This window comes from Medicago sativa, chromosome 1 (genome assembly GCF_051527215.1).
Source record: "Medicago sativa cultivar Bolivia chromosome 1, Bolivia_mono, whole genome shotgun sequence".
NCBI lineage: Eukaryota > Viridiplantae > Streptophyta > Magnoliopsida > Fabales > Fabaceae > Medicago > Medicago sativa.
This window is the reverse complement of record NC_140749.1, coordinates 79,804,994-79,822,190: the sequence shown is the minus strand read 5'-3', so window position 1 is coordinate 79,822,190 and position 17,197 is coordinate 79,804,994. Positions and strand designations below refer to the sequence as shown.

Below are 17,197 nucleotides of genomic sequence, written 5' to 3'. Positions count from 1 at the left end.
CTGTGATTATAAAATTGGGGTTCCTACTCATTATAAAAAACCGTTTTTTTCGTGGTTTGAAGCTTCTATATATTATGCATTGTCCAAACCAACTGAGTTAACTCACAAGGATATTATAAAAAACCGTTTGAAAGCAATGCAATAAAATATGTAATTTTTATATAAAAAATATTGTAATTATTTTTTTAACAAATCTTCAATTTATAAAAAATAAAATAAAAACATGTTAGCAATTAACATGCCACAATTTTTTAATACCTTAATTACTTTAGTTGGCATCGATTTAAAAAAAAAATGCCCTCGTGTTAAACGAGATTCCAATCGGAGCTTAAGGACATGAATACCAAATTTCTTTTACATTTAAAAGTACAAGTTGCAGCTAAATTGTGTGATTTGTTCCACTTTGACGTTTACTACTCCCTCCGTTTCAAAATGAGTGTCGTTTTAGGTGTTTACACACATATTAAGAAATGCAATGGTTAAGAGAAAGAGAATGATTATTTTACCAAATTATCCTTATTAACTATTGGTTAGTTTTAAAAGTTATACTTTGGAAGTAGTGTGCAGAGTATTAATTGGAGGGTACAATTGAAAAAAAAAAGTTATTATTGCATTGGAAACTGAAAGCGACACTCATTTTGAAACAATTTTTTTTGGCTAAAGCGACACTCATTTTAAAACGGAGTGAGTATAATTTATTATTATTATTATTATTATTATTATTATTATTATTATTATTATTATTATTATTATTATTATTATTATTGTTTTTTTGACAAGTTGTTATTATTGTTGTTGTTGTTATTATTATTAGGAGTTTTCTAACCTGTGCAATGTTGCACAGCTTAAGCCTTAATTGCAATGTTGCACAACTTAAGCCTTAATTAATGCACATTTTTTTCTCTCTCTTGTTAACCTTTCTAACCTTTTTTTGAAGGAAAACCTTTATAACCTATTCTCTATCATATTAATTAGCATTTCTTCTGGAATATACACCCTCCGGTCACAAATATAAGCAAAAAAAAGACATCAATCTTTGGTCACAAATATAAGCAAAACTAACAACTTTTACACTGTTATTCCTAAGATACCCTTTTTAAATTCAAGTGTGGTTTTCAACATAAGCCACAACTCTTGGAATACAAGTACACGTACATGTTTCCCATAACAGCTTTCATTAATGCATTCATTTAAATTCTCCACAAGTTTAGCTCTTGCTGTACCCAATATAAAAACCCATTTTTTCTTCCTCTAATTTTCAGTCTTCTATCGCCCTGTATACATCTTCTTCTTTTCAACTAAAAGAAAAAAAAAACCACAATAGTTATTGACAGTACCTGGAATGAGTTTTTTTTCTTTTTCTTTTGTAATCTGTTATCTTTGGTTAATCCTTCTTTCATAATAAAACTACACCTCTCTTTATAAAATTATTTGTCATGATTATAGTATTTTATTTTCTTTCTTTTACTTATAATTCCTCACCTTTCCAAGGTGACAAATCAAGATAACGATGTTCTCACTATTATTCTAACAATTGTGCTTTTGGATTATACAACTAATTTTTGTTGTTAAAAAAAGTAGTAAATGAATGATTACTGTTATCTAGCATGGCAACAATGGACTCAAAAAGCTTGCATCTTCTCCATTTATACTTTTTGAATCGTGCAAATTTTGCATCCATTCCAGCAATTAGAATTAAACAACATTCTTATTTAAGATTATACAATTAGTTTATGTTAGTTCAATTGCTTCTCACAATACTTGTAGCGGCAGCTTGATATAGTTTATGTAAGGTTATCTTCATTCTACAATGTCCACTTGACTCCAAAGTCAGTTCGTTATTAGTATTCAAAATTTAAAAGGCTTTCTCTATAATCATGGCTATGTTGACGGTAAAAAGTTAAGTGAAAAGAATCTGAATTGAAATTGGTGTGTTAAGAAGCTGGATTGAAATTATTTCAAAAAACTGAAAAGAATCTAAATGGGTGGTGTTTGAATAAATGTGAGGCTAATTGGGAAAATTGAATTGGTGTTTCCAACGGAATGAGCGTGAGGGAGACCAGAAGGTGTAATTAATTTAACTTGAATGAGGTTGTACAATAATCTTGGTGTATTAACTTTAAGAAAAGGACAATATAGTCAATTTAACTTATGTTTTACACAAAATCTAGAAAATTAACTGCACTTAACTGCATTTCTTAATCACCGTGAAGGCTGTTTTTTTTGCTTATATTTGTGACCGGAGGGTGTAGATAACAGAGACCGTCCTTCAAAAAAAAAGATAACAGAGACCGTTTTCATATTGTTCCCCAGCAAAAAAAAAAAAAAAGAAGAAGAAAGAAACGCTGATTGAAAATGAGACTATGGAGAATCAATCCTTTCTGATTCTTTCTTCTATCAAAAATAAAACTTTGATATAACGAGACAAATTTGATTATTATTATTATACCAATGGAAATCAGATTAGAAGTAGAAGAAACTTCAAAAATATAACGAGACAAATTTGTTCAATATAAATATATATTTTTGAATTCAATATTTGTTTCACAGGATCAACTTGTTTGAGGATCAATAACACTATCTATTGGGTGATGGGGTAAAACCTTGAATGAACTGATCTAACACATAAATGGGTACTATTTAGAGGATTCAAACCTGAAACCTATAGAGGAATACACTCTTGGCAAGTGTACATAAATTTGTTTAAAGAGTAATCATATCCACATGGGTTGTTGTTAACCTAAAATGCAACTATTGCAATCATACCTATGTGATAAAGTGATGGGTTTTGTAAAATAAAATAGACTTGGATTGATAAATAATAAAAATGATTAGGGCTTTCGAATAGGATATCCTCTTCTTATCACTACTTGTAATAAATGATAAATAATAAAAATCATTTTTAAGTGCTTTAAGTTGATTTTTTTAGAAGTGCCACATAGCTAGGCACAACTCAAGCATTAAAATGAGGCAAGTTTAAGGTTCAAATAATATAGATATAGATAGAAGATACATAATTCTCAAAGTCACTTCCATCTAACCGACAACAAATTAGAATTTAAAAAAACTTATATTCAACTATCATTCGTCAAATTCAATTCTCTTTCACATAATATCACCAAAATTTCCCTCAAGTGTTTAGCAAATGTTATGATTTTAACTCTCAAATCCTAGAACATGCATGCATCATCGTGCCACATGTTTGAAAAAAAAATTCTAAGTAGCATTCACAATGCAAGTTTTGAAGTAAAAGCACAATGCTAGGCTCAAAATCCCTTTTATCTATCACATAACCATAATTCTTTAGTGAATTAATTAAATTAATTAATGTTATCAAAAGTTTGAATGGACCTGATTTTTATATCATATATAAATGATTCAATATTCATAATGTCATTATCTTACGAACAATCAGAGAAATGCAGAGTCACGCCCACTAACACACTATTTTAACACATCCAATAATACTTAGCCATGTAATCCATTATTTTAATTCATTTTACCTATTGACCGGTATTATCTTTATAGTAGTGCTACAATTTTTTTTAGGAAAATTCTATGGTGAAGTCATGAAAATGACTTTTCTGGTGAAGTTAAATGACCAATCATTGAACATTTGTGTATTTAATCTATGTCACGTCGAGTTATATGGTGTATTGCACATTTGCCCATAAGGTGTGTCATTATATCTTTACTTATTGCAATTGTGTCCCTGATTAAATCAAAATTAAACATAGATTCTCATCTGTGCACTAAGATTGAAATTCCCCTTAATATTTTGTATAAGGACTGATTTGTAATAAGATAAAGTTTAGTTTTAGAGTGGTCCACCAACAAGACACTAGTTGACATGACATCGACACTTATATTATTGGCTAAACAAAATAACTTTTCCAAAAAAATCAGTTTTCTGACTGCACCGTAAAAGCCTTTTTTTTTTAATTAAATTAGATTTTATCTATTCATCATCTATGCTTAACCTCCCAGGTTCTCCTCTTTCAAAGAAATTGGATTCTTTCACAAAATTGACTAAAATAAATTGGAATATTCAATTAGTGCCATTAATAAATTGTGGTAAGCAATAGAGCAAAAAAATTAAACACAGAAAGAAAATTGAAACACCTAGCCTAAACTTGTAGTTTTATCATTTCTGATGTAATATCATTGCTACCATACTTTTTCAATATCCAAGTCTTTGCATAATTTTTTTCCTTCATATGACTGTGCATAAGCATTCTTGAGAATTTTTCATTCAACAAAGAAAACTTTTACTGAATAAGTATAAAAGTAGAGAGTTAACTTGTATTAGCAATAAATTGGATGAAGTTGTTAAGACAATATATATCCTAGGTACAATCTCCAGCCCAACAAAATAACAAAAATGTCGACAAAGCTCGCAAATTTATCTTGACATGTTTATATCTCACAAACCGTACCAATATTTCTAGAAAGACGATAGAGACAAAATGGATCAGATCAACGAAAATGGCGAAGAAGCTGCCACCATAAAAATCAGCAGGAGACACGAATAGAGGGGAAGGAAACAGAGACAACATGACTAACCGAAGGAAACCGCGTAGACGAGATCAAAAGGAAATAGAGATGCAATGGGTCAGATCGAAACAAGAAAAACGTTAAAGCTTGTGTGATACAAATCGGAAAGAATCATGGACAGATTGGAAGTAAAGGAGTGGTGGACGGGTCGGAAGGAAACGATGCTATGTAGGTTTTCAAACACAGCCTTAGGGTACCATGAGAAGTGAGAACAATGAGTTCCGATTAAATTAAAAAAAGAAGTTATTTAGCTACATGTACTACCGTCTACCGGTTAAAGGCATTAGAATAAGTGGATGATGTGACTAATTGTTATTGGAGCGTGTCAAAAGTGTATGTTAAAATGTGTTATCCTACCATTTCTCGAATAATTATCCTATGGTCAATAGTGAATTATTCCCTAAAAAAAATAGTGAATTATTCCCTAAGTTCAATTAAAAATTGATAAGATAATTAAAAACATCAACACAAAGATAAATGAATTAAGCATTCGATGCATAAAATATGTCTAAAAACCCACATTTTTATTTTGGGAAATGTTAACCGGTGCCCCGGGGCACTAGTTAAGACCTTTAAAAAGTAACTTATCATGAATATACGTGTAATCAGTGCATTGGAAATCGAAATGTTTGACATTTTTATAAAATAATTTCTTCTTTTGGCATCCTTAAAGAGTGCCCGGGGGCACTCGTTAACAAGACCCTTTTATTTTTCTATGCTCCGGCGTGCAGATTAAGAAAAAGGAATCTCATTTATTTCATCAATAAACAAATAATCTCGTGTATCACACATGTATTTGTTTCTGTAATATAATTACAATTTACATTTCACAAACCAAACCGAGCCCTAGCATGCGTGTATAAATACATGTGACAAACCTACAATTTTCATTCACAACTAATCAACTACATACAAAAACTATAACTTCAATACCATGGCTTTCTTTCCAACAAATCAAAACCTATTTTCTGTTGTGTTAGTCATTTTCACAACTTCATTTCTCTTGCTAGCAACAGAACTAGTGACCTCACAGAAAACAGTTTCCTTCAACGTTACCAACTTCAGTACTAGTAAATCCAGTTTTTCCCTGCATGGAAGTTCCGTGATTTTATCCAATGGAATCGTGACAATAAACAATCCAGGAGACCCTAAAAATGTTGTAGGTCGAATCCTGCATAAAACACCAGTGCCCATCTGGGATAGTACCACTGGCAACGTTGCTAGCTTCATCACCTCCTTCACATTCAAAGTTGTAGACTACAAAAAAATGACGCCTGCTAGTGGACTTGTCTTCATTCTTACACCACCAGATCGAGCCAATATTCCTGCCAACTCTGTTGGTGGAAACCTTGGAGTTGTTAATGGAAACAGTCCTCACAATCCATTTGTTGGGGTAGAGTTTGATACTAGTTCCACTGGTTCATGGGATCCCAAACACTCACATGTTGGAATTGATGTCAACTCTTTGATTTCTTTAAAGACAGTGAAATGGAATAGGGTGAGTGGCGCCTTGGTGAATGTAAAAATCTCCTATGACAATCTCTCTAAGACATTGAATGTTGTTGTATATTACCCAGATGGTACCTTTTCAACTATTGCTCAAGTCGTTGATTTGAAAGCAGTGCTTCCTGACACCGTAAGGATTGGTTTTTCTGCTGCCTCGACAACAGCTGCCCGTCAATTACACCACCTCCATGCATGGTCTTTCAAGTCAAACTTGGACACAACCACCCCAAACAATATTGCAAACTTTTCAGCCATCTGATTTGGTTTCATCGATCTATGCACGAAGCTTATCATAACTAGTATTTCTAAATAAGACACCATGCTATTGCTAGCTACATTGTGTTTGCGATTTGATTTGGTTTGAACCAATGTTTGTATGTGTGTGTTTGTGTTTGTGTTATTTTCTAAATAAAGACCATGATTGTTGTAGCCACCCATTTTTCTAGCGTTTTTCGTATTGACAAAATTATATTTATGGGATAAAAAATATTGCATTTCGATATTTATGAGGTAAAACCTTTTTAGAGTAAGAAATATAGTTACTATTTCAGTTCATCCTTTTTAGAGTAAGAAATATAGTTACTATTTCAGTTCATCAAACCCAATTGAACAATTTGACAACTTGAATATGTTGATCATAGGGCTGGCAATGAACTGAACCAACTCGACAATAGTTCGGAACTCGATTCGACAATTAACTCGTTGAACTTGGTTCATGAACCAAATGAGCTAAACTTGAGTTGTATATAGTTCGATTCGGTTGATTCATGAGCTAACTCGATATATATATACACACACACATGTGTGTAGTGTGTGTATATATTAGTTTGATAAATATTAATAGAGTACAAGCTTAAATATTAAAGAAAAAATACGTAGTTTATTACAAGCTTCCTCTGATGTTTATGTACTTATTTTTAGAGAGAATAATACTGATTTAATTAAAAATTAACAATAATTAAAATAAATGAGAGAAAGAAAAGAAGTTAATAACATATATGCAGGCTTTTTCTTCAAAAAAAACATATATGCAGGCTTTCAACAAATGATATGCGTGCTAAATTTTGTCCCACATCGGGGAGTTTAACAGCATCAGAGATGAGAAGTGGATATAAAAGTGAAGTGTAAACCATCTGCGCTACAGTAGTAATAGTAGTAATAATCAAGTGTTACTACTTTATTTTCTTAGTGATTTTATTTTAGTTGAATTTTTGTTTTTATTAAAAAATAAGTTAAGTGGTCAAGATATACATTTTGGACCAAAAATAAAAAACTTTTGAATTAGGTTACTCGAGCAAACGAGTTGAACCTAACGAGTCGGACCGAGTCGTTCGTGAACATTAAACGAGCCGAACTTGAGTTAAAAAAAAGGTTTGTATCGAACTCGAGCCGAGTTTCGAGCTGAGTTGATTCTTATCGAGTCGAGCTCAGACAAGTTCGACTCGACTCATTTACAGCCCTATCCGGATATGCATATCCTAGGAGGTTTTTAGAGAGATGACGATGACGGGGTTGGTCCTAATCATAGGAAAGGCTAGCTGAGTATGGTTTTTAGAGAGTGTAATTTTAGAAATTGCACTCTTGTTATATTGCGCATTTTAAAATGGAAAATGCTAAGTTGACTCTACCATAGCACGGGTCTCTTACTAGTTTTGTTGAAAACGGACGAATGACTATTAACCGTTTATTTTCTGTCTCTTAATTTAGGGTTTGGATCCTCTTCAGTTCCAAGCGTCCAGTAAAATCCTATCCACTAAAAATTAATGCATATGAGAATTTTAAATGTTAAAAATAAAAGAAAGAAGGTAATTAATGGTGCAGATTATTAATAACCGCTCTAATCGCAAAAAAACTAAACAAAATAAATAAATAATTAAATTTCTTTTTTGGTTTTATAATTTAATTGAATGAATGTATGTTTGGATGAGAAAATGATTGAATGAATGTATGTTTGAAAAAGTTACCAATATGCCTCTGCCTTTAGGGATCAGCTGCAGTTAACTGCAGCAGCTGCACTTAACTACCGTTGATTCAACGGTAGTTAACTACCACCGATTTTTTTTTCCAATGGTAGTTAACTACTGCCAAGAGTATTTGTGTTGTTTCAATGTATTTTTAAGAACTTTTCATTGTGAGAAAAGCAATTCACATGAGAATTTGATTAAAAAAAATTAAAACACCTTAGAGTAAAAACTCAAGCACTTAAAAGCAAGATGATGGAATATATTTTTTTGAGGTGAAGCAAGATCGTGATGTCTTGTAAAAACAAAAAAAGCAACTAAATTTGTAATTTAATCACATGAGGCATATTTTTTTTTTACACACCAATTTATATTAATTACTAGAAATTATTGACATTAATACCACCTATTATGTACATTTTATTAATTTTATTAACATCGGTTCAACTCTGGTTGAACCTTGACCCGATCTTTAAATCTTGAACCCATGTTTTCTCCGGTTTAATGTTCGGTCCAGTTTTGATTACCTTGCTCTTTGTTTTCATCACGAGAACACAAGTTTTTATTTGCCCACCTTAAAAAAATAGTGTTTTTGGTAGACTGCACCATCACGTGAGAGTATAACTATAATCATTAAGTTGGTAAAAAAAAATAGCTATTTTTCTTTCAAAATTCATCTTTCATATGCTAAAATTAAAATTTATAATGTGAAAAAAAATCATGGAAGATAAAAAAAAACTTACACGTTTTTTTTTCCTATTTAATAAGATAAAAATGACAAATTTATAATTTTAGTAGTTTTTTTATGGTGATAAATATAGGTTTAAATATCCTTAAAAAAAATATAGGTTTAAATAAACCGTAAAATATGAGGAAAATCTACACCCTTGATTCGGGATCCTGAATCTACCACTGTTTATCTAGACCCACTTACTAGCACGTGCATGAATTTAATAAATTTCTATTTTTAGGCTTGTGAAGAGACTCTATCCTTGAAGATTTATTTGTCTGAAACAAAATCTTGGGGATTCAACATATTCTTCCTAATTGAAACTGGGATTATAAAACCGGTGAGAAAATAAAAGAGTCTTGTTTGCGAGTCTGGAGGGGAAGGGAAGACTTTGAAAGGTGGAAAATAGGAGGGAAAATGAAAAAAATCTTTCAAATTTTTAAAAGACTAGGTTTTTAGAGAATGATAAATTAATGCATATGATTAGTATATTTTTAATTTTAAAAATAATATAACAACATAGATTAAATTTGAAGAATTCATATAAACCTTCCAAAACTCGTCCTCGTGAGCTTAGCTCAGTTGGTAGGGACAATACATAATTATATGCAAGGTCCGGGGTTCAAACCCCGGCCACCACAAAAAAAACCTTCCAAAACCCCAAAAACCTTTCAAACCCCGGCCACCACAAAAAAAAAAACCTTCCAAAACCCCAAAAACCTTCCTTTCCTTCAATACAATTTTTTAGTTCCCCAAATGAGGAGGGTTTATTATTACGAAGAAAAGTTAACCATCAAGCTCTCCCCTCCCATTTTCTTCTATTTTTTTCTACTTGTTAATTACTTTTTTCCCATGTCTTCCCCTCTCTTCTTCTTCAAACTCGCAAACAAAACCTAAAAAAATTATTGTCCTTGAAACAGTACAAGCTTAACAAACTATTATTCTCAAATCCCCTATAAATATTAATATAAGTCCCTCAAAAGAATGAAACTTGGTGCACTATTATATATAAGGGAAATCCCCTATAAATATTACTATGTAGTCTAAAGTCCCTCGGAAGAATATCCTTGGTCCCTCAAAAGATCATGATTCATGAAGCATGAGCCAATTCAATTCCATCCGACAGAAAATAGTGGGCTGATGCTAAAGAAATTAGTAAGTGATCTTAATACACTGTTTAAAGGATTAAAATATGTAAAAAAAAATTATAAAAAATAATGTAATTGTTAATTATTTTGACAACTCTTCTTCAATTTGGAAAAATAAAATAAAAAACATGTTAGCACGCCACAGTTTTTTAATACCTTAATTATTTTATTTGGCATGGATTTAAAAAAATGAACTCGTGTTAAACGAGATTCCAATCGGAGCTTAAGGACATGAACATACCAATCCCTCAAAAAACATTGTCTATGTGATTTGATTTGGTTTGAACCAATGTTTGTATGTGTGTTTGTGTTTGTGTTTGTGTTATTTTTTAAATAAAGACCATGATTGTTGTGGCACCCATTTTTCTAGCGTTTTTCGTATTGACATAAATTATATTTATGGGATAAGGAATATTGCATTTCGATATTTATGAGGTAAAACCTTTTTAGAGTAAGAAATATGGTTACTATTTCAGTTCATCAAACCCAATTGAACAATTTGACAACTTGAATATGTTGATTAGAATATGCATATACTAGGAGGTTTTTAGAGAGATGACGATGACGGGGCTGGTCCTAATGGAAAATGCTAAGGTGACTCTACCATAGCACGGGTCTTTTACTAGTTTTGTTGAAAACAGACGAATGATTATTAACCGTTCATTTTCTGTCTCTTAATTTGGGGTTTGGATCCTCTCCAGTTCCAAGCGTCCAGTAAAATCCTATCCATTAAAAATTAATGCATATGAGAATTTTAAATGTTTAAAATAAAAGAAAGAAGATAATTAATGGTGCAGATTATGTCACTGCAGAAGATCGAAGGAATTTTCACTGCAGGAAATCTATTCCCCTTAATTTGGATCCTCTCCCTTTCATGCTTGTATAGTAGTAGTTACTTGTGGTACAACAACCATACAAATAAATAATTCTTCTTTGTTTTGTGGGAAAAATATACTATTTTTCTTGTGTGGTATTTTTATTTTATTTAGAGTTCAAATACATTTAGGGTTAAAATATTTTGAATTAATCCTTAAAAAAAGTATTTTGAATTAAATATGTTTTTAGTCAATATAAAATTATTAATTTATTTGTTTTTCGTCTTTATAAAATTTTGACTAAATTATATTTTTTATCTTTTAAGTTATTTTTAGGTTTTACTTTGATTCTTTAAAAAAAAAATCGATTCATTTTGATCTCTTAAAAAACATTAAACACTTTGATCTTTTAAAGCTTTTTTATTTCATTTTGCTCTCTTAAGTTACCCATTTTATTTTATACGTTTTGGTCCTAATGTGTGTAACTTAATAGTAGGGAGAATTGCTCTTATGTATCATGAATAAAAAAAGTAATTAAAAAAAGAAACACTTCATTTAGCTAGTTATCATTGCAATAATCAATCACTGGGTGAATTGTGTGTCACTCTCTCTAAAATAAAATTTTCTCTGCCTTCTCACTAAAACCCATACTGTCGTACACCTCCCCTGTTCCAAATCCTCCATCAGCAATGTAGATCCACGAAGATGGTGGTGCGACGAGAGTTGTTCTCCGCACCACCGTCGCTTCCTCCTTCCTTCGGCGTCCCTGTTTGGTCTCCTTGTCGATTTTCAACTGTTCTCGCCGTCGTTCGTCACAAGATCTCGTCTTCGTTTGTCCGTCGTACAGATCTCGTCATCGTTTGCCATCTCTAGGTGGTTGTTAGCGATCTGGTTTTCTTCGCCGAAGTTTGGGGTTTGTTAGTTCGCGCCACCTCCTGTTTTGGTGGCCGAACTCTTTCTTTCTATTTGTTTATGTTGTTTGTTTGTTTGTTTGATGCAGTTTCATTTTTGCTTTTGTGGTGGCTGTATCGTTGGTTGTTTTGTACTGGGTTCGTTATGGTTTGGTTTCCGGTGGTGTTTTGTTCAGTCTCGGTTGTTTTTTAGCGGTGGTGTTTTTGTTCGTTTATGCTCTTTTTTATCAGAGATTGGGGTGGTTATAAACTTGTTACTCTTTTGCAGTGGTTGTTCTTCCTATGCCCGAAAGGGTCTGTTCTGGCTTTGATAACCCGAAAGGGTCTGTTAACGTATTGGACCCATCCCTCGATCTGGGTTTTTACGCGTCTCTTAAAACCGGTTGCTTTTGGTGGTTTGTACCTTTGTTTCTCTGATGCTCCGGGTCTGTTGAGATCTGCAGGTCTCAAGGCGTCATGCTATCTTTGCTCCGGTATCGGTCCTTTTATCCGTTTTGGTCCATGTGATTGTATTCTGAATGTTACTCTCGAAAGAGCTTTGATGCTTACTGCTTCACGCAGGGAGTTGTTGGTATGTGGATGTTGGTTGTGTTGGCGGTCCATCCATTTGCCGGTTATGCACTCTAAATATTCTATGCAGATGTTCACTTTTCACTCTTTTTTTGTAACTTGGTTTCGGACCCGTACGCGGGTTCGCTGGGTTGCACTCGTGATTAGTGTTTGTTTGTTAGGATAAATTAGGGTTGATCCACTAGGTTTGATTTCTCATTATGTATTCCCTTTTGGGTTGTACCTGGGTCAGGTTTAATGTCCCCCCAGTCTTTGTATCTCTGTTTTTTTATTTAATTTATGTTACTTTTGTTTTAAAAAAAAATCACTGATTTTTTGTGAGTATTAGGTAAGGCTTTTGATATCAATTCCTGGAGTGCTAAGTGTCTTTCCAAAGCAGGTCGTGAGGTAATGATAAAATCTGTTTTGCAGACTATTCCTTCGTATGTGATGAGTATTTTTCAGCTCCCTACTCAGTTGCTCAAGATGATGAATTCCTTTTGGTGGGGCAATGGTAAAACAACACAAAGGGGAATTCATTGGCTGAATTGGGAGAAGCTTTCAGCACCAAAGATTCATGTAGGTATGGGTTTCAATGACCTCTCTGCTTTTAATTAATCTATGTTGGGTAAACAGGGATGGAAGTTTATTACTGAGCTGGACTCTCTGGTTGCGCGAATTTTTAAAGCTCGCTATTTCCCGTCGGGCTCCTATCTCACGGTCACTGTTGGGCACAACCCCATCTATGTTTGGCGTAGCATTATGCGCGCCAGATTTATTGTGCGTGTGGGGGCGCTAGATGGAGTATAGGTTCAGGTGCGACTATACCTATGCTTAATGAACCATGGTTGCCAAATGGGGAGTTTATTGGTAGTGGCATTCCAGGTGCTCATTTCGTTCATAATTTTACTGTTAATAGCCTGATGAATTTATATGATAAAAGTTGGAATGAACAGGTTGTTCGACAAGTTTTTAGTGATGATATAGCAAACAAAATACTACATACGCCACTTATTTCTCAGGTCGACGAGGACAAACTTATTTGGAAAGCGGAAAGGCACGGACGTTACTCTGTTCCTAGTGCCTACAGGTTATGTGTTTCAGAACTTATTGATTCCTCTTATAACTGGCGTCCGGGGTACTGGGCTGGTATTTGGAATTTAAAAGTTCCCCCGAAAGTCAAGAATTTAATTTGGCGGATGTGTCGTGGTTGCTTACCGACTCGTGTACGTTTATAGGATAAAGGTGTCACGTGCCCCACTAATTGTGCTAGCTACGACTCCACTCACGAAGACCTTTTACATGTTTTCTTTGCTTGTCCTTTTGCTTTACAGTTTTGGCATAGAACAGGTCTTTGGAGCTCTGTGCAACACGCCATCTCTACAACCGACTCCGCTACGGAAGCTTTATTTTATCTGTTAGAGAGTTTGTCTGCTGAATTTACACAACGTTTAGCATCTGTGATATGGAGCATATGGAAACACCGCAATCTTAGAGTGTGGGATGATGTAACAGAAACAAGCGCCAAGGTTGTCGACCGTGCTATCAACATGGTTGCGGATTGGAAAATGGCTAATAATCCGGATGTTCTTGCATCTAGTTCAAATCATCAACATGCAACGCCTTCCACCTCTCAACAACACCGAATCAAGTGGCAACCCCCCGTGGCCGGAAGGTATAAATGCAATATCGACACAGCTTTCTCTGCGCAAGCCAACCGCACTGGCATTGGTATTTCTGTTCGTGATGCAGACGATACGTTTGTTCTGGCTAAGACTGTGACATACCCTTGTAATGTTGCGGTGGATGTGGGTGAAGCTTTAGGGCTGCATTCAGCCTTGCAATGGTTGAGTGATATGCAGATGGACAACTTGGATTTTGAAACAGACTCTAAGCTGACTGCTGATACTTTCCGTTCTACCATGAACGACTTGTCCGAATTTGGCTGTATTGTTTCCTCCTGTCGTTCTTTGTTTAGTACTTTCTTTTCTAACTCTAGGGTGGAGTTTGTTAGGAGACAAGCCAACGTGGTTGCTCATGCTCTTGCAAGAGAAGTCATGTCTTTAGCTAGTCCCGCCATTTATTTTGAAATACCCAATTGTATTGAAACTCTTATTATCAATGAAATTCTATAAGCATGTTTCCCTAAAAAAAAAAAACGGTAAGGCTTTTGATCAAATTAGGTAACGCAAGCTTTTTCTGAGTATAAATCTATTTAAATAATTCTTCAATTACAATTCCAATATCCAAATCTAAACATTAGCACTGCCTTATAATATACAAATTTGACAATACAAATTTGACAAAAATACTAGTTGGACTTTTGAACATAACAATACATACCAAGACAGAAGTACAAGAACCATTTTGACTGAAACAGTGACTAGCTACTTAGCATTACTCACATGGAAATCTTGTTAATGTGATATGCATCCATCAAAAGGGGGACTAGATCGTCTCTAGTAAGGGTGCGGCTCTATGGACCGACCATGTTGCTCTGAAATGCCCTCACTCATCTAAACCTATTACCTATATTCGGGTAGGTTATTTTTGCTCACAACACTTATCAATATGTGTTTTCACTGTATTTTGAGCAATGCAGATCTCTATAAGGCATCCACCCTCTTGTGAATGGAGAATCTTGTAGGGCCATAAAAAAAAATATTAAGAGCTTTAAAAAATATTAAAATTAACTTTAAAGGTGTTGATTAATATTATCCCACACGAGAAAACATAAGGGATTTCCACCGAGAGAATTCATTGTCATCACAAGGTTACTAATAACCGCTCTAATCGTAAGTCAAAAAACTAAACAAAATAAATAAATAATTAAATTTCTTTTCTGGTTTTATAATTTAATTGAATGAATGTATGTTTGGATGAGAAAATGATTGAATGAATGTATGTTTGAAAAAGTTACCCATACTACACTGCCTCTGCCTTCGGGGCTCAGCTGCAGTTAACTGCAGCAGCTGCACTTAACTACCGTTGATTCAGCGGTAGTTAACTACCACCGATTTTTTTTCATATGGTAGTTAACTACTGCCAAGAGTATTTTTGTTGTTTCAATGTATTTTTAAGAACTTTTCATTGTGAGAAAAGCAATTCACATGAGAATTTGATTAAAAAAAATTTAAAACACCTTAGAGTAAAAACTCAAGCACTTAAAAGCAAGATGATGGAATATATTTTTTTGAGGTGAAGCAAGATCGTGATGTCTTGTAAAAACAGAAAAAGCAACTAAATTTGTAATTTAATCACATGAGGCATATTTTTTTTTTACACACCAATGTATATTTACTAGAAATTATTGACATTAATACCACCTATTATGTACATTTTATTAATTTTATTAACACCGGTTGAAAATCTCCCTCTCTCTTCTCCTTCACTCCCGTCATCGAAACCCTAGTTTCTTTTCCTTCATCCATCAAAGAGGGGTGAATTAGGGTCAATTTTGACCCAAAATCACCCCTCTAAATCGTTTTTCTCTTTCCCTTTTATTGAAATAAGTGATTTTCACATCTATTTTGTTTTTCTTCCGTGATTTTGTCGTCTTAGTGCGACGTTGTGTTGTTTGTCGTCTTTGTGCGGCGTTGTTTGTCTTGTTCAGGTATTTGTTTGGTTCAGATTGTCAGATCAGCTTAGATCCGGTGCAGATCTAATCAATGACTTTGGCGTCTTCAACGTTGCAGATCCGGAGACATGGGTATTCCGGTGACATGGATATAGTCATATATGTAGGCTTTAGTACTTTGCCGTTTTATGCTATTAACATGGATGATGTGAGTTTGTTTGCAGATTCATCCTTTTTGTTTTTAGCGAATTTGCATTGTATCGATGTACTCTATCAATTTGAATGAATGAATATCATTTATTTTTGTCAAAAAAAAAAATTAACACCGTTTCAACTCTGGTTGAACCTCGACCCGATCTTTAAATCTTAAACTCATGTTTTCTCCGGTTTAATGTTCGATCCAGTTTTGATTACGTTGCTCTTTGTTTTCATCACGAGAACACTAGTTTTTATTTGCCCACCTTAAAAAAACAGTGTTTTTGGTAGACTGCACCACGTGAGACTATAACTATAATCATTAAGTTGCTAAAAAAAAAAACTAGCTAATTTTCTTTCAAAATTCATCTTCCATATGCTAAAATTAAAATTTATAATGTGAAAAAAAATCATGGAAGATACAGAAAAACTTACACGTTTTTTTGCCTATTTAATAAGATAAAAATGACAAATTTATAATTTTAGTAGTTTTTTTATGGTGATAAATATAGGTTTAAATTTCCTTAAAAAAATATAGGTTTAAATAAACCATAAAATATGAGGAAAATCTACACCCTTGATTCAGGATCCTGAATCTACCACTGCTTATCTAGACCCACTTACTAGCACGTGCATGAATTTAATAAATTTCTATTTTTACGCGTGTGAAGAGACTCTGTCCTCGAAGATTTATTTGTTTGAAACAAAATCTTGGGGATTCAACATATTCTTCCTAATTGAAACTGGGATTATAGAGCCGCTGAGAAAATAAAAGAGTCTTGTTTGCGAGTCTGGAGGGGAAGGGAAGACTTTGAAAGGTGGAAAATAGGAGTGAAAATGAAAAAATCTTTCAAATTTTAAAAAAACTAGGTTTTTAGCGAATGATAAATTAATGCATATGATTACTATATTTTTAATTTTAAAAATAATATAACAACATAGATTAAATTTGAAGAATTCATATAAACCTTCCAAAACCTGTATCCGTGAGCTTAGCTCAGTTGGTAAGGACAATGCATAATATATGCAAGGTCTCGGGGGTTCGAATCCTCGACACCACAAAAAAAAAAACTTCCAAAACCCCCCCAAAACCTTCCTTCAATACAATTTTTTAGTTCCCCAAATGAGGAGGGTTTAATATTACGAAGAAAAGTTAACCCTCAAGCTCTCCCCTCCCATTTTCTTCTATTTTTTTCTACTTGCTAATTACTTTTTTCCCAAGTCTTCTCCTCTCTTCTCCTTCAAACTCGC

At 33.5% G+C, this 17,197-nt stretch overlaps 1 protein-coding gene, 1 long non-coding RNA gene and 1 pseudogene across 3 annotated transcripts; all 3 read left to right on the top strand.

The window, feature by feature from the left end:
- The first annotated feature begins 5,304 nt into the window (after positions 1-5,304).
- LOC146957912 (putative bark agglutinin LECRPA3 pseudogene) lies at positions 5,305-6,493 on the top strand (annotated as a pseudogene). Its single transcript, XR_015024489.1, has one exon. The product of XR_015024489.1 is annotated as a putative bark agglutinin LECRPA3 pseudogene (transcript).
- Positions 6,494-11,293: 4,800 nt separating this feature from the next.
- Positions 11,294-12,436, top strand: LOC146957911 (uncharacterized). Its single transcript, XR_015024487.1, has 2 exons — positions 11,294-11,587; positions 11,715-12,436. It is a non-coding gene; the product is annotated as an uncharacterized LOC146957911 (long non-coding RNA).
- A 568-nt stretch (positions 12,437-13,004) lies between these two features.
- On the top strand, positions 13,005-14,309 carry LOC146957910 (uncharacterized). The gene is made up of 2 exons (XM_085751319.1): positions 13,005-13,400; positions 13,509-14,309. The coding sequence occupies exons 1-2, from the start codon at positions 13,005-13,007 to the stop codon at positions 14,307-14,309; spliced, it is 1,197 nt and encodes a 398-aa protein (XP_085607445.1).
- The last annotated feature ends 2,888 nt before the right edge of the window (positions 14,310-17,197 follow it).

Bases quoted from the DNA above. Each gene is read 5' to 3' on its own strand.
- LOC146957910 (XM_085751319.1), top strand. From the start codon at position 13,005: ATGCTTAATGAACCATGGTTGCCAAATGGGGAGTTTATTGGTAGTGGC. The intron at 13,401-13,508 runs GTACGTTTATAG...TTTGCTTTACAG, and splicing joins GTGGTTGCTTACCGACTCGT to TTTTGGCATAGAACAGGTCT.